Source organism: Odontomachus brunneus, unplaced genomic scaffold (assembly GCF_010583005.1).
Source record: "Odontomachus brunneus isolate Ranch 3 - 2012 unplaced genomic scaffold, Obru_v1 Obru_scaffold_018, whole genome shotgun sequence".
Taxonomy (NCBI): Eukaryota; Metazoa; Arthropoda; class Insecta; order Hymenoptera; family Formicidae; genus Odontomachus; species Odontomachus brunneus.
The window spans coordinates 2230130-2251755 of NW_022639468.1; the positions used below are offsets into that span (position 1 = coordinate 2230130).

The window sequence follows — 21626 nt, forward strand, 5'->3', positions numbered from 1 at the left end:
CTGTCTCTCTCTGTCTTTCTCTGTTCGCCTTTTTATCCTCGAACAAAATTACGCTCATGTGGCCGACCTGCACGAACTGGTGAATTCTCGTTAACAGATAGAATTAAACTCCTGGAGTACTCCGCCCTCGAATTGTCCGCATTGTATGATTAACGTCACCCGCGTATTCGGAGTCGCGACGAAATAATGAGTATGCTGATCCTCTTAAATGAATTAGCGCATGTGGTTTCGCGAAAATTAAACGCTTGTTCCTAGTGATCCTCACAAGAAAATACTCAGTATGAATATCGCTAGAAAGTTCTTTGCCAACACACACGAGAAAGATCATCCAACGCGATATTTAGATATCCTCGAAAATACTTAAGAGAAAATTAATGAGATCAACTCTTCGAAAGAGCATTATCGAGATATTTACTCATTTTACAAAAATCGTTTCAATTCTCTCGCCAAATTACTATCTTACAGAAACAATAAGTTTTTTTTTTTATTGACTTCTCGAGGACTTTATGGTCCACCTGATAGTTTTTACAGCACTCGAGCGTCTATCGGGAATGAGTGCTCAACTTCTTTTTTCTGTTTTATGACGGTAATTTGTTTTCTTTAGGCAGAAGTAAAGAGAAACGATCGTCCACTTAGCACGCAGCCAGTGTATCTCGATACCTCTTAAATCGTCCATAAAAAGCGCATTAGAAAGGGAATGGCCTCGATCGAGCGCGTAGTAAAGGACGCCTCGGCTTCGTCCGAGAGACGGATGTCGAGGGTTGAGACGGATCCGTGGCTTTCCGCCTAACGTCTCCGTCGGCGTCGCTAACTCAATCTCGTGTTGCCCCTCGCGCTCCTTATGACGTACGATCGCATGAAAGAAAGAGAGAGAGAGAGAGCGAGGGGGAGGGAGAGGAACACGTCGGCCGGCCTCGCGGAAACATGAAGACGTACATTCGCATTCGTTTCGCGCGCTGTGAGCCGCGGCAAGACGAGACACGACAAGGCAAGACAAGGTAAGGGAACGTGATGCGAGGCGAGGCGAGGCGAAAGGTGTGCGTAACCCCTTAAGGGAATTAGTCACGGTCGCGTTCAGAGCCGGCGGTAAGGCGAGAAACTACCTGAACGGATCTTGTGAACGGTCGTCACACACACCCAACATTCTCACACACACACATACACATACAAATAAAAACACACCTGAGCACGGGCACGCGGGTCTCGTTGAAGAGCCGATAATTACTTCGCCGCCGCACTTGAAATTAGTGGTCGCCGGGTCCTTCCCAGCGCATAGCTCCTCTCTTACATTCGCACACGCTCGCTGCCTAATATGTGTTTCCTTGTCCGTGCTCCTGTCCCTGCGGGCCAGGGACAGGTGGCGTCCGCTCGTGTGACCCCGAACTTTCCGAATTTCCGCTTAGTCGTATCTTCGACGACCGCGTCACCATTGACCAGGTGGGGCCTCGGCAAACATTCTCTCTCTCTCTCTCATACACTCTCTCATAAGGACAAGAAACTCGATTCGGTTAATTGCGCGACCACGCAGGAAGTGGAGGAAGAGTAAGAGGACTACGTTATCGTGGTGAGATAATAACGAGCACCACGAGATAACGACGTAACGATCTATGTGGGTTATTCTGTAAACATTAGTTTAATTCGTCTTTTATCTCCTGCTCCGCTCTTGTGTTTCCAGAGACAGGCGGAACATCGGTTAAACCGTAGCTGGCGTTAACTGATATTTATGGGAACGGTCTTATACGAAATAAATTCTAACGAGACGTAATTTACAAGTCGTTATACTATTATTAACACGGTGAGTCGTCGCGTCTGACTGAAACGTGCTTTTTCGGAAATATATGATGCGTACATTATAGCCATTACAACACGTTACTATTGTTAACGCGATGCATTATCGCGTCCAGCCAAAACGACCATGTCCTCCTTCCTCTTGTTCGGGAATGTATAATTCGTACATTAGAGGTGTAATCAACGCGCAACGAGGCAAGGCGGTCTCGCGGGGACAGCGCTCGATAATCGCGCCCGTAATACTTTTCTAACGATGCAAACGATAATTATGCACATTGTGCGCATGCTGTTGTGGGAGAGGAGAGTCGTGTGAATTCTCCTCTCATGATCGTCTCGTCTCGGAACTTTTACCTGCATCGACGACAAACCCCGGGAGTAACGTGCGATTTACGCGTGCCAATTCCCATAACGATCTGTGTCAGAGTACGCGCGATTTATCGGGCGTTTATTTAATGGCGAGCCAATTAAGTGGTTGCGATTAGCACCATCGCTAAACGCTTTAATGCCTAATAATTAAATAAATTAATAATTGAAATTTTAGATATATTTAAATACAAGAAACACGTATTTTTCACTGTACCAGGGTATCCCGAGTTGAAGTATAACCATCAATAGGAAATTCAATAGGAAATTGAATTTTGACCAAAATTTCCCGTGGGACAAAAAAGTTCCCGTGAACATGATTCTAAAAATGTTTCATTGTAATTTATTGCCACAGCAAACGTTAAAAATCATGTTTTCTGACATATTTTATTTAATCATTCAAAAGCAAAGCCTCAAATAAAAAATTAAAATAAAAGTTGTAGACCATTAAATTCAATGAGTACGCCAACATTGCGATTTGACGTACTGTAAACCAAGAAAGTCAGAAACACATATGAGTATTCAAAGGTTTTTGTGAAATTTTTTGTTTAAACAGAGACGTTTGTGTAAATTTACACTAAAACTTGGAACATCTTGTATATTGTTCGCATCGAATATAGTGCGCTCGTTACACTTACATTAAGTTTGTCTCGGTTACTCTTCTTAATTATCTCGGTTACACTTTCTTTTCTGGTTGTTCGCCAATTACCGAGACACCGCCTCGCTTTATTCGCACCGTTCATTCGTTTTCAATTCACTGGATGAATGCATTTCTCGAGAAAGTACCGATGCGCCGTACCGCTCGAGATTCTTTCGGATGGAAAAGCGTACGTAGCGCTTAACCGCCGTATTTGCATACTGGAACGCCGAGGGTAACGCCTAATTGATGCCGCTGTGACCTCAACGACCCGTTAATTTCTCGCGAACAGTCCTTCTAATTGATCTTCATGATGTGGTAAGATTCACGATGTCTTATCTCTGCTTCTTCTCCTCCGCGTCGTTTTCTTCTTCCCGACTGTTTTTCCCGGGTCGTGCTTTTCGGTGTTCTACTCGAGCATAAATTGGTGCTTCAAGCAAACACGTGAATCGCAGAGCTAAAGGTACGCGTACTCAGGGGGTGAGATGAGAAATGAACGCCCGCAGACTGGATTTTCACTCGGGCGTTCACGATCCCGAAGGGCACGAGACATCATGGAATTTAGTAGCTGAAACTGTTCCGTCGTGCTTGGAATTCATTGCCGGATTTCGCGCCGGTGGTTTAATAAGTTCAAAGTGGAATCGCGATGCTTCTTAAAAAGTCGACGTTTTGAGTGCAACTAAATTTAACCGGAGGGAAAAAGAAAGGGACAGAGTCTACCTTCGCGTTCAACAATCACGCATAAAGTAGGAAGAAGTATTAGATCGAGACACTTGACGATTTTGCATACATAGTCACGAACAAAAGCGTAAATAAAAAACCGAACGGGCGTGTAATGGTTCGATTATCAAATGAGCGAATTGACTCTCGGCAGTCTGATTGCATATTTTGCTCGGACAAGTAAATTAAATCCTGCTTTATACATAGTATCGAATTGCACGATTACAGCCGGTCATCGTTTTCCGATAATTAAACGAAGCGACGTTTCTCGCAGCACGTATATTTAATTTTTAGTGTATTTAAATGTTGTATCGGAGCCCGTACGCGCACGCTGACTTGCTCAATTAGCGTTAATTGCACAGTCATCAGAAACCCATATCCCCGATGTTCTTTGACTTTCTTCCATCGAACTCTCGTCTAATACGACGATCAGGAAAACGTGATCGTGCATATTCATTAATTATTAATTAAACGATCGTTTAGAGCCGCAGGCGAATCATTCGATATGCGCACGCGATAGGCATTCATGACTCGAGTAGATCTCATTACTTCACGGACGCGCGTGTAATTAACCACATAGAGTTTCATTATGTACATGTTTATAAAGTATACGTATATATATACATGGTGTCCAATTTTAAACAGGTCGACCGAATATCTCGAAAACTGAGCCCGGCAGACAAAAATATTTCAGACAAAATTTAAAGGGTTTCGAGGGGAAGAAAAGACTGTGATCTTTGAATTTTAACCTGCGGTTATTCATCAAGATCATAAGGAAATGCAGTTGAACTTTGTTTTGTTAAATAGAAAGCAGTATTTTTTGTAGCAGATTCTAAAAAATCGCTCAATTCTGCGTAAAAATTTTCCAAGATATGTATGACCTGAGTCCAATAGTTTAGGAGTTATTTAGCAATAAAAAATTTGTTAATTTCTATCAACAATGATGCGCGCGCGAACTTATGTTACTGTAATTACAGAGCAATTGTTGAGTCGCTGACATTGCAGCAGTGACGATATCTGGCCGCTCCAATCAGAATATTATCCATGGTAAACGTCATCCCAATCGATTTTTGATTGTCTCAACCAGATCACGCGCAACTACGTTGATATAGTTGATGCACCAAAGTAATTGAGTTATATTAACCGTACATCTCACCATCACACAAAGATAACTAGAGCGATGCAACTATACTGCTCGCAACTAAATATTTCTAATTATGTGCAACACATACCTTTTTCCCCGTGCACCATTACGAAACATAACTAACTATCGTCTTGCCACGTCGTTAGCATATTTTAGGATCACGAGCACTCTGAAAAGTCGTCAGATATTTTTATGAGACGTCGAAATGAAATTTATCGATCGTGTACGCGGCTCTTGCCGCGCATATCTTCTTTTGAGGTTTCCGACCGACGCCCATACGTTAGAGAGAATTATCGTAAAGTCACAATTTTCGAAACTTTCCTTATTATAAGCTCTAATCTAATCCCTTGAAAATTTCCTTCGTCGACGTGATTGAACACCAAGACGGCAGGTAGGCAGGAAAATCCTGGGATCATTCAGGTTTATCGTGTGATGCGCCCGATTCCATCTTCAAGGTCGGATGTCACGGCTTCTAGAAGCGGCTCCGTACAAAGTGGTCCTCTTTGCCCATTCGCCCGTGTGTTTTCTCCTTCTCACTCCCTTCCTCTTTCCCTTCTTATCTCTCCCTCTCTCCCCCTCTCTATCGCTCTTTCTTTCTGGGAATCTCGTTCGAGAGAGGAGATCAGCGCCCGGAGCAGCGTCTACCGTTACCACGTGTGTCTCGTTATGCCGCGATTCCACGCGCAAATACGACGAAAACAACTTTCAGCAAACTCCCGACCTTGCACAGGACCACGTAGCCCTTCGTCGTGACCTGGTTTGCCACGTCTCTGTATGTATCGGTGTTTCAGCCCTTAGCTGGAGTAGCGCGGACTTTCGGCGATTCTGTCCAAGTGTTTCGGCATTGTATAACTCTTATTATTCGGAGCGCTACTTTCTTCTGATGTCATACAGCTCACTGTCTCGCGTTCTATTGTACGTTCAGAAAGAAGTATGTCAAATGTTGGCCTGTTAAGGTATTCCGTCCACCTTCGACACGACCGGCCGTAGATGCTCGACTTGTTAGAACTACTCCACTTAGTGTTACTCCACTTTTGTGCTGGACCATGTCAGACGTTTTTTGAGAACCACTGTATTAGACAGATAGCGCTTGAGAGTTAAGAACGCATAAGGCGCCAATGATCGGCGGAAATGATTCGCTGATGAGCCTCGCGAAGCGAGCCGAATCATTCGCACCTGACGCAGGTGAAAGTATCATTGTTGGTCGCGCCGACGCGAGCTCGCCGATAACGTTCGCGCGCTCGAGAATCTTGGCTATTCCGAGCGCGTAATCAGCGACCTCCCTGGAACGATTTAATTAATGATTAAATCAATGAACACGAAGACATCCGATACACGTTCACGAATTTTCTCCATTCCCTCTTCACTCCTCTACTCATGAGCTAACCGTGTTAATTAAATCGCAACGTCCAAGTGTTATTATTAAATACTATTTTCTATTTCTCTCTTTTCTCTTTTTCCAAAGTTCTCCGCTGTATTCTATATAATTTTCTTAGACGCTTTTAGAGAAAAACATTCTAGAGAGAGCGTCAGTAAACAATCAATCAATCAATCAATTCCTGCCGGTGTAACATTCGTTTTTTTTTTTTTTGTGGCGTATTTTCTCGGGTCGTCTCACCTGGCCTCTTAAGTAGGTGTACGCAAACGTTCCGCGTGTGACACCCGACCGGGGCCGTAATTGCGGCGCGGACGCGACTCGTAAATTGCGGCGACGAATAAATTCAGCTGGAATTTTGGCAAGCCGATATTTATACGCGGTGAAACGCATCCTCGAAATCGGCTCTCCCGCGGAGCCTCTGCGCCTTCTGATTTCGAAACGACACCGCGTGCGTACAGCGTTCGCAAATCGCGAAACGATAATTTAACCAACAGCTCCTTATGACTACCCGGTGATTTCGGGACGGTTCATGTGTGTGTGTGTGTGTGTGTGCATGCGCGATACAGATGTCGGGGAGTCGCGCGAGGTGAGGTCGTTTTTGCCCGGTCAGTTTTTGCACGGATAGCCCGGGGTCGTTATTATCGCGCGATTAATGCTAAGCGATTTATGTCGCACGCGCGATTCGCCATGGACGAATTTATGATTCGCACGGAGTTTCGGCGGCCGCCGTGAGCGGATACATTGAAGAACCGGCCTCGCGCGACCATCGTGAACATCATCGTGCTCCACGTGGCACCGCACACTCCAATCGTTCATGAAGAGTGCAGGACGCTGCGCCTCGCACAGGATATCCTACTTTCCCCGGTGCCTTTCCGCGCATGCATTACTCCTAGATTACGACTCTCAGACATGCCTCGTGGTCCGCGAGCTAAAGATAGCAGCTTATTAACCTATTAGTATGCGCGCCTTCGAACGAATGCCATGCTGCTACACGTGTGAGGCCGCAGTCTTATCTGTTTACGCGTGCTTCACGCGCAGAATATCTAAACTGCCGTTTTACATGTATGACGCTCCTAGCGTTTACGCCATTCAACTAATACCGTGTTTCCTTTTGAGCCTTTCGCGCGCGCGCGTGCGCGTGCCAAGCTCTTTGAGAAGTTCATACAAACGGTCTTTCGCTCGCTTCTCTGCCTCTTCTTGTCCGTTCAAAGCCGCAAATCCTCTCACTGTATGCGAGCTGTATGTAATTTTCGCGGTTAGCGACAGTGACCCAGCCGCCAGTCGGGCCGGTCGCGTCGGGACCAGCTTGAAGGACTTTCTCGACGTGATCGTTAGCAGGCGCAATCGAATTCTCGTCGATCGATGAACATGATGAAGCGTCTAGATCTTGGCAGTTGTCCTCGATCTTGCACAAGTGTACGATACCCCGCCTTACGAAGTCATCGTTTGCTCTGAGATTCTCCGAGAATTCACGAAATTGGAAAAGCTATCGGATGAAAGTGCGAAACTGTTGTCGCGATCATTTTGAATCTTACGTCTTGCGAATTCCTGATTTTTGCGGAATATTTATATTGCTTGACGCACGTAAGGTATGAGTGTGTGTCTTTAATATTACGCGACGGGCGAGATTGATTTCCTGGAGATGTCGAGCGTTTTAATCGGATTTCGTGCGTAATAACTCTCGCAGCTTGCGGTTCGTTTGGAATTCTCTCAGAGGCGTTCATCGATCCGCGGGGGAAACGGTGAGTCTCGGTCGCAGTGTGTACGCATTCGCACTTTCGCGGTCGTGGGAACGCAGTTTTGACGGGCCGGTCGATTGGGGCAGGTCACGATCCGTCGAAATTATTCCTCGCGACCTCTCTCGGCTGGCAAACAACCACCAGTCCCTGGGGGAGATCAGTTAACAACGGTCTTTACGACTCACTTTACAAGACATCGAGAAATCCTCCAACGGAGTCGTAAAAGACACATCGGTCGTCGCTCGTGCATTATATCGCGTTACGCGAATGGCCGGACGAAGTTATTCGATAGACGGGAAATGCAGTCACGTCGAGTTACTATGGGCCGACCTTCGCTTGGTTTTATGTTTCGTCCTAGTATCGTAGATTGTTACTCTCGTCGTTGTGTTGTCGTCAGCTTACTCGCGGCGCTCTTCACGTACCAACAAAATCGCCCGTATTGTGTTGTCGCGTCGATCTGTACTGCGCGGGGCTAGTCCTTCTTTTTTGCGAAGCAAACGTCGAGTAACTTGAAAGGGAGGTATTGTTCGGCGAAGCGAAAAGAAGCGTTGTATGTATTAAATAATGGCGCGCCTCTGCGCTGCACGGAAAACATTTCATAATGCACTTCCGCGGAAACCCCGACGGCATTGGCAACGGAATGAGAGAGGTTGCAAAAAGGGATAGGGACTTGGCAGCACCGATAGGTGCTCTTTGGCACGCGAACTCGGTACACGACTTACGATGATGTGAAGGAAGCTCGAGAGAATTTGGATATAAATGTGTCGGATATTCATTTGGACGGGTCTCGTGCTTTTACATTCGTGCAAAAGTCGTGGTAAAAAGAATCACAATGATAAGGCAGAACAGAAGCTCCGAAAGCTTTCAACGGATTTATCGTCGGTAATTACGCGTGTGCTTGCGCTTTCGATATTGAGTTAGATAGGAAATTAGCTACACTGAGAGAAGAAATATCTTAAAAATGAAAGAAAAACATGTTTATTCGATGGTTACTAGTAACATATTTATTTAAACCCGAATTTTTTTATTCAAGTGGAATAAACAGTAGCTTTTACGAAAAGCTAATGAAAATGTACGTTTTTTATTTAAGAAATAACTAATAATTACTTAAATTCATATTCTTTTATTTAAATAGAATAAATAATTGTTTTTATGAAAAGCTAAGATTTTAAGAAAATATATATTTTCCTATTTAAAAAATATTTTATATTAGCTTAGACTATACCTGGTGTTACACGGGTTGTCACAAAGTATCAAGGGGATGAAATCAGGGAGAGAAGGTGGCTTGTCCAGGTTTCATGGCTAGCTAACCTATATTTTCTGCAGAGCCCTGGAGAGTAACTATGCAAAATTTGGTCCAGGTCGGTCAGAGGGTTTAAAAGTTAACAGGGAACATACAGACAGATATTCTATTATATATATATATATATATATACAGTGTGTTCCCAAAAGGTGGTACCAAATTTTAGGGGTATATAGTACTTGTTAAAATAAACCAAAAACTCTTAATGAACAGAATACTCCGAAAACCTTTTATTTCTGAATTATGAAGCATTTTGTTCTGTGAAAAATAGAAAATAACTAAAATTTACAGCAAATGTTCAATGTGCCTTCGGCTCATGTCAATACACATTTCGGCATATTTCGTCATTGAAAGTTAAAAAGTTCAGGTTTATTTGTTGACAACAGTTTCCAAGTCTCTTAGTTCATTCATGGACGTCCGTATGTGACCACCTAATTACGCAGGGATTGTTGTATTCAACTTTGGATTGTGAACCGTGTCTAGTTTTGTGTTATCTGAAAAATGGCTAATTTTTACACAAATTCTGAAATGACGGATATTTATTTTATGTATGGCAGAGCAAAGGGCAATGCTTCAAAAGCAGCACGCTTGTATCATGCAGCTTATCGGAATCGTCCAGTTGTATGGCCACCTCGCTCACTGGATTTAAATCCGTTGGATTATTATCTATGGGGACACTTGAAGAGCATGGTATATGCCATGCACCAGATGATACAATAGATGAATTGACTCAGAGAATTGAAAACTGTTGTCAACAAATACGGAATAAACTCGGAATCTTGAAACGTGTTCGATCTTCATTGAGGAGACGTGCCGAATTGTGTGTTGAAATGGACGGAGAGCACATTGAACATTTGTTGTAAATTTTAGTTATTTTCTATTTTTCACAGAACAAAATGCTTCATAACTCAAAAATAAAAGGTTTTCGGAGTACTGTTCATTAAGAGTTTTTGGTTTGTTTTAACGAGTACTACATACCCCTAAAATTTGGTACCATCTTTTGGGAACACCCTGTGTGTGTATGTGTGTGTGTATGTGTGTGTGTGTGTGTAAATAATAAGTAAATATATTATTAGTAACTACCGAATATTTTTTATTTCTTAGATATTTTTTTCTCATTATATTATCTGTCTTTGTTCTCTAAGTATTATTTAATTGTAATATATATTTATTGATAGAAAGCTTATTTGTAATTTTTAGGCTGAGTTGGTAAACTCTCTTCTTATCCTCCTTGTCCAATAGAAGAACTCTCTCATTGAAAAACGAATTCTCCTATTGAACAATACGGAGAGTACAAATTCACCCAAAACATTACGGACAATCTTTCTGTCGTCGTCTGTATAACAAGACTAATTGCGTGACAAAAAGAATACTCGATAAATTAATATAATAATGATATTAACATTAATTCTTCGTCTGAATATCAACTTTTACGTTGTGCATATCATACGAGATATATCGCGTTATTTCAGGTAGATTTAATCTTTCATCCCGTTATTGTGTCTAACCGCGGGACAATATTATGTTTTATTCCGCTTTATTGGGCAGATATTGTGTTCTGCGTACGCGTATTTACACAATTGTAATTAATATCGAGCATCATTCTGTCCATTGATCGCATCGGTCAACAGTGCGCTCCGGATGGCCAATTAGGTGAATTAATTACGTTTCCGCGTTCGCGACCGCCCCGGAGCTTTTACACGACGGCGAACGCGCAACGGCAACGATGCTTGGCGACGTAGCCGAACACGTCGATCGTACTTGCTTCGTTTCACCTTGATAAGCAAAAAACTCCCCCGATGAATAACGACACGCGCTTTTTAACGTCGAAATGCGTAAGATTTATTTGTTTCTCCCGGAATAAAAGTGTCACGGTTCTCTCCGCGGCACAAAAACGCCCCATAAATCGACTTCCGCGATCTGTTCGTCGACGTATATTAAATTCGCCGGGCCGCGGCAACGTCGACATCGACTCGCAGCGGATGTAGCACATATCGTAAATACACTCCGCGGTATTCTCGCACGATTAATTTATCAGGACTGTGGGAATTATTAAAAAGAAACACAGGGAAAAAAAGAAATGCAAAAGCAAAATTGACGTCAAGTCGCGCGGACTCTCTCTCGCGATTTTTCATATTCCTCCCGATAATTTCCATCATTACGTTTCGATTGACGAGCGAAACCGAACGCAACAACGGTCGATATTCAGATCTCTACTTGAAAATTGAATTGAAAGTCAGAAGCTGATTGAATTGAAAGCTGCCGCGATATGATTACGTGGCGGCCGACTCAATTCGCATTTTCGCTGTTTCAGACGATGCGATCGACCGGACTGTCCAGGTGGCTGCTGCTGGCGGGACTTTTGTGCTGCTCGTCCTGCCAGAGCGTACCGTCGTTCTTTGAGAATAAACCCGGTAAGCTTCCATTCACCCGTCGTCCTTTGCCGCCCTATACGTGACGGTGACCCGGCTAGAATGTCCCGCGGAATATTTTCCACCGAGTGGATAAGGGTTCGAAGGGATAGAGGGACTGCGCGTGTCTAATGTGGTGGCCTCGCCCGTCTTTCACGTCATTACTTTTGCAGAGTTTCGTGAAAAATTCACTCGCGCGAACTCGGTCCTCGATAAAAGACTTCTCGTTTCGAGTAGATGGGGAACGCTGGACAATAAGTCACAAGGACATACATCCCATTACTTCCATGTGATTTCTTAATAAAGCAAATTGAGTCTTCTCAAATTTCATGTCTAACGATAGAGATTTTTTCGAAGAAGGTTAACAAGAGACTCTCACGAGTTTCTTCAAAGGAAATATCAAAAGACATTTCTTAACAAAGATAACGAGAGGTTTCGTCAAAGTGGTATTAATTTATGGCGCTTGTATCGGCACGCACATTTCAGTCATTAAATTTCGCAAAATTGAGCGTGAAAACGACCGTTAAATTGAGCGCCTCCTGAACGTACTGGTTTAAATGTCCTTCTAATTTACTTTCAAGAACTCCTTCAAAATTATGCACGAAAACTGTACTAAAAGTGAAACGAGAAAGAGTACAATGAAATATGTAATAATTTGTATCGTGGAGAAAGTATTATAGTTTTTTCCTTGTTCTCATATCAATTCGTTTCAATTTTACTATATTTTTATTAATGCAATAATAAATCGTCAGCTTATTTTGCCAAAGAATATAGCAATTTTTTTAATAATACATCTTATTATTTAATTATATCAAATTATATTCACATTAAACTGTATAATTGTGTATATATAACAATAAGTATATTGTCATATATACACAAGTATATAAGTAAGTAAAATAAAATATAATAGCTTATGAAAAAAAATCAATTGCAGCGAAATGTCGATCTATTTCTCGGTTACTATGCAATAATTTTTAGAGTAAAATTGTCTCCGTATAAAATTTAAATCAATCTTTTATAATTCACGTCCAATGTGTAAAATTAGCTGAGACGTGTTAGAGTTAATAATTATTTATAATTTTCTTCACGTGTAACCGGATCGTTATCGTCTCTGGGCTACTTTTGCCCGGCGAGCTCGCTATTTTTCACAGCGCAGGACTTATCTATCGAATCGCGTCGGAATTCACGGGGCGTCCGACAGTGCGAAAGCCGGCGAGCGCGCTCTGCGGGTACTTCGATCGTCGTATTGCGGGCGAGGAGGCTGCGGGAAAAAGATTCGGGCTGGCACGTCGAAGAGCGCGACTTTCCGTCGCGTCGCGACGCGACGCCACTGGCAGCGGCGCCCCGGCGCTGCGTCCGACGTCCCAGTAGGAATCCGATTTCCCACTTTTTGAACCGGAAATTGGATCTCGGCGGCGGTGGCGACGGTGGTGGCCCAGCGAGGTGGCGACCTGGCGCGAGCAGTTAATTGAAGACACATTGTCGCGTGTCCGGGTCAGTTGGTCGCGCTCTTGCCGAAAAAGGAACGTCGATAGATCGATTTGTCAGAGAACGTCCGGCCATCCGTGAAAAACCCTTCGACTCGAGCGTCATAAATGTTGCCGATTCTTCGATATCCGATGGTAATAGTGGCCACACCTTCTCCCTTGAAATTCTGCGCCGTTTCCGACACATTGTGGTGGGACAACGTATGACGAAATCGACGAACGTCAGATCAAACTCATCCGAATTTTATTCAGCTTGTTTCGCCGTACGTCGCGGTATGACCGGTCCCGTCGATTTATTTGTTGTTTTATCCACTCGCCTGTGCGAGAAGTTTATCTCTATAGATATGGGGAAAAGTTAATATATAATGGGAGGTAGAGGCAGAGAAAGAGAGATGGAGATAATCTATTATATGCCGCAGTGAGATGTCATTTGATAGGTAAACGAGATGAGTATCGATTCGAGCAACTCCAAATCAGCTGCCGAATACTGCTAATGATCTTAGCGTTAGCTTTCATTAAAATTAGTCGTACGTCACGCGCTTGCATACGTGCATGCGTCTCCGCATCAGTGCGTATCAGTGGGGCGGGTCAGTGGGTCACTCTACTCGCTGCTAAAAGACATTCGCGCGCGCTTGGACGTGGGTTCGATTAATTCGCGAGTGCCACGTCACAAGCGGTGCGTTTCGACGAGGGCGATCCAAGGGTTTTCACCTGGAAATGCAATGTTGCGTGCGGAACAAACAAACTGTTCCTTTGTAATAGCGTTATAAGCGGATAACTAAGTTTCGTAAACTGCATAATGCAACAAGTACAATTGGAGCTCTGAAATGCGATTAACGCGATAAATATACGTGACGATAAAAGTCCTTGCAGGTCTGCGTAAACAATTTTTTTTCACGATAAGTACTGCCTAAGTAGACTTCTGCAGACTAGTCTTTTGTGCTCGGTTTTATTTGAGCTAATTTATATATATAACCCTTTTTACAGCGAATATATACAAAATACGGATTGCATTCAAGCAAATGTTATTCATTTCCAGTGCTTCATAAGTTTATATATTCGCAAATCTGTCACAAATTCGTCATGAGCATAACATTTATCCAAGATACTTTCTAAATCTTAATAAATTTGACATTTCTATCAAGAATATTAATTTAGAAGAAAAATAAGGTTACTAAGAGTCGAATCAACTTTTTCTTCGTCAAAATTTTATAATATTCTTGTGAGGAGAATACATTTTTCTTTTGGGTACGTGTCAGAGAGCTTTTATAAAATTTATGATAAATATATTTTAAGATTATTTTTTACCAAGAAAATATTTTCTGCTATAAAGGTAAAGATTACTTAAGGAAAGAAAAGTAGATTGAGTAATTGCTTTTCTCAGCAGCAGAACAATATTTTTCTACGTGTCTAAGCGAATTTAAGAAATATTTTGCAGACAACTTCTTCCTTCGACTTCATATTTTATATAGCTGATTTATACAATTAATTCTGAAAATCCGCATTTTCATAATTCTACAAGCTTTTCTGTCGAAATTGTATAAATTCTCAGACTTACATTTATTTACTTCTTTACGTGCACGCGCGCGCGACTATTAAGTATTTCAACCATTTATAAATTCCGCTTAAAGTGTAACACCGTAGTCTACTTTGAAAGGAAAAGCGAGTCGTTGCGACACTCAGATATTTAATTTAGAAATTGATCGTTCAAGCGTGGCGAGCGGGTAATCAAATTGTCGCGCGTACTAAGCTCTCTCGTAGAAAACGCTTTGTCCAGTCGTTACGCTCATCGTTCGCAGGACTCTCGCGTCCGTGAATAACATAAATTACAATTTTTAATTCGCGACACGTAGGAATAACGCGTCGGGAAAACGACGTTCTAGCGGATTTCTCGCCTCGCCCTGCCGCGCGCCTCGCTGTGCCGAGCGTTGTTCTACTTTCAAACGACGCCTGACACAAAAGTGCGAGAAAATAAGCGCGCCGCGCTTTTATCGCGCGCGCTCACAATGGCCAACTTTGCATTTAACGTTCCCCCTTAACCTTTGCACTCCCCCGCTGTCGTCGAATGCGGCTGCGAGCGGCTCGCCCGCCGTCCTCTGTTTCGCGCACATCGCGCTCGTTGACCTGCGGCAAAATCCGCGAGGAACATGATTAATCCCCTGGCTGCGCTTTTTTCCCCCGCAACTGGACAAATGCGGCGTCCATTGTTCGGCGAGTTCGCTTCCGTATAATTGACGCCCGGCCGTTTCTCTCGTTCCGCGCAAGATTCTCTCCACGAAATCCGAAAATTTCTTCCGGATTGTCCCGAGACACTAGGGGGAATTTGGCGAAATAGGGGAGAAGCGCGGAGTAAAATCGCGCCAGCCGCGCGCTCAAGCGTGACCAGCCGCGACGGGTCGGAAAATTCGCTCCGCTACGCTAATTGCGAGCTTTAAAAATTAAAATAATCGATAACCGCCGTGACGCTCGGCGACTGTATGCGATTCACCTCTCGCGATTCAACTTTGATGAAAGGGCCGGGCGGGCTCGAGCGTCCGCGTCGCCGCTCATCAATATAAATATAAAGCGGAGAATCATCGCGCTGCGGATTTTCCGGCGAACGTTCTCCAGCAATTTTCGCTAAAAGCCCCGGTCGTTGCAGCGTAATGCCGCGGTCAAAGACTCCGATATACATCACTCGTGGCGCAATTGCGGCCGACGCAGAATATCGTTGTCGATTCTAATAGGGTGTAATATACGGCGCGCTTCCACGGCGCAAATTAAAAGGGAGAAGATACAGCTGCACATTTTGTACGCTCGATTTCGTTCGGCATTGTACCACTTCCCGGCGAAACAAGCGGCGCGGCCGCGGGAATATGTGTCGCATATAAGCGTAATACGAACAAACGAGCGGGAAAATAATCCCACGCGCGGCCGCGACATAAATGTACGCACACAGGCGAAAGTATAATAACGCTTTTGGTGGCTTTATGCATTCGTGCCGCGATTCTCTCGCTACGTTCGCTTCTCACGCTTTGTTCGAAGTGCCGGGAGAGATTTTGCCGCTCTTTTCCTCTTTCTCTTTGTCTGCTTTTATTTTTTATATTGCGCTTAGACTTTGCGCGATTACATGCAATTACACACGGTACAAAACTTTGGGCCCGTGAGCAGTCACGGACATACACTGTACACGCGTCTTGATTCGCTAATTCCAGGCGAGGTAAATTTCCGATCGTTGCGCAATGTGTATGGCATCGCGCGAATTAAATGACGACGCATCGTGATGCAGTACTGAGCTTGTAATGTGTCTGATAATTTGATTGGAATGGTTTTATGTAAATGATCGAGCAACATTAATGCTCACGGTGGACGCGTCTCTCGCGAAATTTCAAATTTCGTTCTCGGCGATTATATCAGCGCACGCTCGGTTTGTTACATTCGCGCGTTACCTCATGTCTCGCTTTACATCTCGACTCTCGGCACCTTCTTTTTTCGCGAGCCCGAGATGATCATTTGCATAATAAGAAGGAACAGCAGCCCCGTAACAATCGCCGGCATTTTATCTCGCACCGGTCTCGCGCTCTCGACTAGCTGTCGTATTCACGCCCGCGAACTGAAGAGCCGGGCGCGCGCGTTTCTTCAGTTGGCGCGCGTCACTTCATTTTCAAACAATGACGCGTGAGCGCGGCATAAAACTCTTCCATGTCGGAGAATAACGCGTCGTTCTTTCAGCGCGCGCGCATGCACCACGTGCATTCCCGCATTGCTGAACTTTTCTTTTAACGTATCCCTCACCCCCTCCCTCCCTCCCCACGTCCGCTCGTGTTCGCTACCTGTATTCTTCTTCTCGATGCACTCTCGCCGAAGCGATGCGAACAACGTCGCGAGCGAGAGGCCGCCTTTCCTCCGATTGTCGCGAATTTTAGGACACACGACGACACGCGCACTCTCCCGCTGATTAAAGGGAACATGAAATTATCCGCGCCGGGGAGACGAAACAAGACACGAACGTGGAGCTCGATACAGCCGGGAAAGCGAAACGATCGACGCGGAAATATGGGTCGGCGGGTGGATACCCATTCTCTATGATTCACGGCGCGACGCGTATTTTTCGGCAGGCGGTTCGCGCGGGCTCTGCGACGATAAATCTAGGAAGATAGAGCCCGGCTGCGCACGAGTCCATTACCGGCAACGCTCTTAACCTTAATGAATCTTTGCTCAGTTGTCGACTGTCGGCGGTGCATTTCTCTAGAAAATAGCCTACTGCGCTGCGTTAGAGACCCGGCGAGCCTCGAGGTGGTCTCCCGCTTTTCAGTGCCACGTCAGACGCGCGGAGGACTTGAAAAAATTGCCGTAGGGGCTGACAGCGTACGAATGCCTTTGCGTGAATTTGAAATGCCTGCCGCAGCCTCCTGGTCGTCCGCGGATATTCCTCATTGTGGGCGGTATTTATAGTCAGATCTTGTACTTAAACTCATCTTCAGATACTGTACGAATCATTTTGTCGGCTCCAAAGTGTCTGAGAGTGAACTTGTGATTTTAAATACGAGAACTATGAATATTGACCCAAAAATCACACAATAAATTATTAAATATTTCTCGACTAATTATTTGTAAGTAGCAGTAGGGTGAAACATCCAATTGTTGGCATCATCGACTTTCATCATTGACGCTCTAGAAAAATCTGGTTTTTCTTGCGACTATTTGATAACAGTTTTGGTTGCGAATATCTTTTTTCGTATCATAGAGTACAGACAGGTTTTTCTTAAACGACTTAACTGAAGAAAATAATTGGATAGTTTACTCTAATTAGCTGCTGTCATTATAAATACAAGTTCTACACAAAACAAATAAAAGAATTACTTATGCGGCAGGAAATATCATTTTTGCTTGAAGAACAGAACTGGATATAGCCAGGATATACGGTAATTTTGCGACATACATAAGCGACAAGGCATAATCAGTCCTTCGAGCGCGAACACTTGACGAAGAACACTAAGAGCAAGGTGCAAATTTGCGCCAAATTTTTGCCAATTTATAACTCGGCTCTGCGCGAATTCCTCAATCTCAAGTTTTAATTTTTTTAATATAAAAATAGAAAAGATAGAAAGAGAAGTAAAAAATTTGACGACGATATAAAGGCCGATAAGAAAATAACAAAAGAATGAAAAATTCAGTTGCATTTGATTGTATTCCAGAAAAATCGCTTTTTGGAAAAATCAATTTTACAGCAAATTTGCACCACAGAGTGCCCTCGAAGGCTTCACAAAGGAAGAATCAGAATTCGCCGTTTCTAGTTTACGCTCCGCTTGCCGGCGGAGATTCGACCGAAAATCCTTGCGCGTATATAATATGCCCCGAGAAATTACTTAAGCGTCACCTGTCCCCAGTCTGAAATATGCTCGTGCAAAACTGCGGAGGTCGCAGATCCGACCGTGCATTATGCAGACCGGTAATACGAGAGAGGAGGAGGGCATGCACGAGCCGGAAGAGATCTGACCACACCGTGTCGCGCGCGTATATTCGCCGAGGCATGACACGTGTATTTATGCGACATGACTCGAGCGCTGGCGCCTGCAGGCTGCCGTTGCTACCGCGGGACATTCAGATACAGCATCTCGTCGTCGCGCATTTTCGTCCTGGCGACGTAATACTCGTTCGTACGTCGTAATGAGGCACCGGGACTCGCGGAAAAATAACGCAGCAGCGGTACTCCCCGACGAAGCGCATACGCAGCACACGTCCCATTTTGATAAGGCGACGTTGTTGATCGTTACCCTTGTGTTTTGCGCTTCCTCCGTTGTAGTTGTCGTTCCGTGACCGAAGCGAGGATCGAGACGTTTCCGTAGAACCTTAGTCGTGACACCTGCATTAAAAAATACACGACGTTTCGCGATCATTAACTTGTATTCTTATTCTTTAAATTAAATCTGTTGAGGGTTAATTGACGACTTCACAGATTTAAAAGGAGGTGCTGGTTTAGTTAGCGAAAAATAAGATATATTTTCACGAATTTATCTCAAGGAAATGAATAAATATATCAATATATAGAATTTTATTTATCATATTATTTACCATTGTTTTAAGTATAAAATATCACTTTCTTGTAAAAAATTGAAATTTTGCCGTCTAAATTTTTTGTGTTGAGCGCGGTATCACCAGACGCCTCTAACTGAGATGGGCAACATTACAGCTCGTGTAATAATCTGAAACAAATGAAGAAAAGAAAATTTACAAATTGTATCAAATTTGCTGAAGGATGAACCTTTATTACATTCAAAAAGTCGAAATTTAACAAAACGGCGACACTTACGAGCCCAAGTTATGAATTATTTTTTCTCTCTCTTTTTTTTATTTAATGTTCTGAGAAGAATATTAATTTTGGAAATTTTCTAAAAGATTTATAGAGGTTTCAACCTCTAATAAATTTGTTACGCTTTTAAAATTTTCTCGTCCTACTTGTTTCAAATGATTACACGAGGTGTAATATAGTCTAGTTAGAAGGGATAGTTAGGAGGGACATCGCGCTCAACACAAAAAAATTGAACGATAGAATTTCAACGAAAACACATTCTTTTTGTACTTAAAACAGTGATAAACAGTATGCTCAAAACAATGTGCTCGAAACAATATGCCTGCTATGCTTAAAACAATGTTAAATAGTATGATATCCTTAGTTATCCAATGTTAAATAGTATGATTTCGTTTCTTTGAAGAAAAAAACCAGAATGCCCTTAAATGCAGTTTTAAATGTACACTTCAAATATACCATATGTACATGCACGTTAACGTTACCGTTATTCCTTCAGAGCCGCGTACACACAAAGATTTTTGTAGCGGTTTCAAAAGTTGCCACGATGGAACATCCGTCTCGATTACGACGGCGAGATTTCTCTCCGTCGGAGCTTTCTGGCTCTCGAGATGTCAGTGGCACTTCCGTCAGCCAGGCGCACGTATACGGCGCGCATTATGTATCGCCGCGATGCATAGCTGGCGCTGCACCTGCGGCCGGGCGCTTTAATGTTCGACGTCTACCACCGCGTTCACGGCGCGGTCGGCGAGAGATAGAAACGTCGATTGCCTCGATAATGCCGGCGAGAAAACGTGTACTCTCGACTGACTATTATCGGGATGTTTTCTCGTGAGATATTGGGCGTGCATGCGAGCGCACGTAAGTGTGGTGTCTTCTTGGGTGTTCGCGTCCACATGTATAGCTTGGAGTTTTACGCCGCGCTGTCGTCGTACGTAATATCCGCGAGTGCGAACCAATGGCGCCGTGGCCAATTACGGTAACGTTACGCGCTCGCTCACGAGACTGAGAATTAAACGAAAACCTTGTCATTATTGTTTTACAGCTCAACCCACTTGCGCGAACGCTCAGGTTCGTTCGGACCTACTACTTTTGCACAGCTCCGTGAAGCATATGCAGCGAGAAACCGACAAATCACGTGGCTAATGTGAACGACGTCATTTCGCGTTCTTTATTATATTAGACCACGTTTTCAGCACGTTGGACGCGTGACGTGTCGGTCGATTTCTCTCGGCATATGTTTCACGGGGCTACGCGAATCCGTCGTTCGGATGGACCTCTTACCGCCTTCGTTCGTTCTTGACAATCACACGGTTGATCGTGTATCCGGTTCAAAAGACGCAGAAAAATTTTAGAAAATCACTTGACGGGAAAACCGAGAAACTCGCTGTGAAATCCTTTTACGTTTGTATCAAATTTTATATACCCAGATAGACAAGTGTACCTAAATTTGACAGCGACTTTATATATGTATGTATCAGTCGATTTGTAAAAGTTACATCTCTTATAAATGGTTCATATGGCATTCGTATTTATTACATAAAGTGACGAAGAAATACGAAAAAACTGATCAAAATTTATTTGAAATTTAATGATTAATTCAATACAATATATTTGTTCTTTATATCGATGTGATTAAAAGAATTGTAAGAGACTATCTGTCTCTTACAATACACAAAAGACTATCTGAACAGACGGACAGATGTATGCAAACTTGGTAGCAACTTTTCAAGTCGACTTGCAAAGATTACGTCCCTTATGAATGGTTCATATAACACTCATATTTATCACATAGAGTGACTAAGTAGAAATACGAATAAAATGAAAATTTGTGAGTCAAAATTTTGATCTTACTTTTAACCTAACTATTCTATTCAATATTTATTTTAATATTGTGAAGTCTGTAATACAATCTATTTTGACGTTAAAGAAAATGAAAAGGAAATTTTGAATATCATCAGAATCAATGTAGAAATAAATTAGAATTAAATTCGAATTAATTTGGATCATTAAAATTAAACCTACTTTGCTAACTTAACTCCTATTACGTTATAGAATTCAAGATTTAATATAGAACCAAAATTTCGACTCGGGAATTCACTCCAAATTGAATGATTAATTCAGTATAATATATTTATTTCATCAATGTGATTAAAAAAATTGTAGAGTTTTCGTTATCGATTGTCTCATCTCGTGATAATCACGAAAGTCTTTCTGGGTACCGTAACGGGCCGATGTGTCTCACTTAAAACGGGATCTTGATACGTTGACGCTCGCGCGACGACCTAGGCGCCTTACGTTCTCCCTTCGGAAAAAGAGAGATGAGGCGGGTTCGTCTACCTCCTCTTCGGACTTCGTTAAGAA

The 21626-nt window shown here is 43.2% G+C and overlaps 1 protein-coding gene across 4 annotated transcripts in view; it reads left to right on the top strand.

The window, feature by feature from the left end:
- Positions 1-21626, top strand: part of LOC116841765 (mucin-12-like) — a 65923-nt gene that overhangs the window by 35005 nt on the left and 9292 nt on the right. For all 4 annotated transcript variants that reach the window (XM_032810108.1, XM_032810106.1, XM_032810107.1 and 1 more), the window contains one exon: positions 11387-11486. In XM_032810108.1, coding sequence (XP_032665999.1) covers positions 11387-11486 — 100 coding nt within the window. The remainder of the gene's footprint in view (positions 1-11386; positions 11487-21626) is intronic.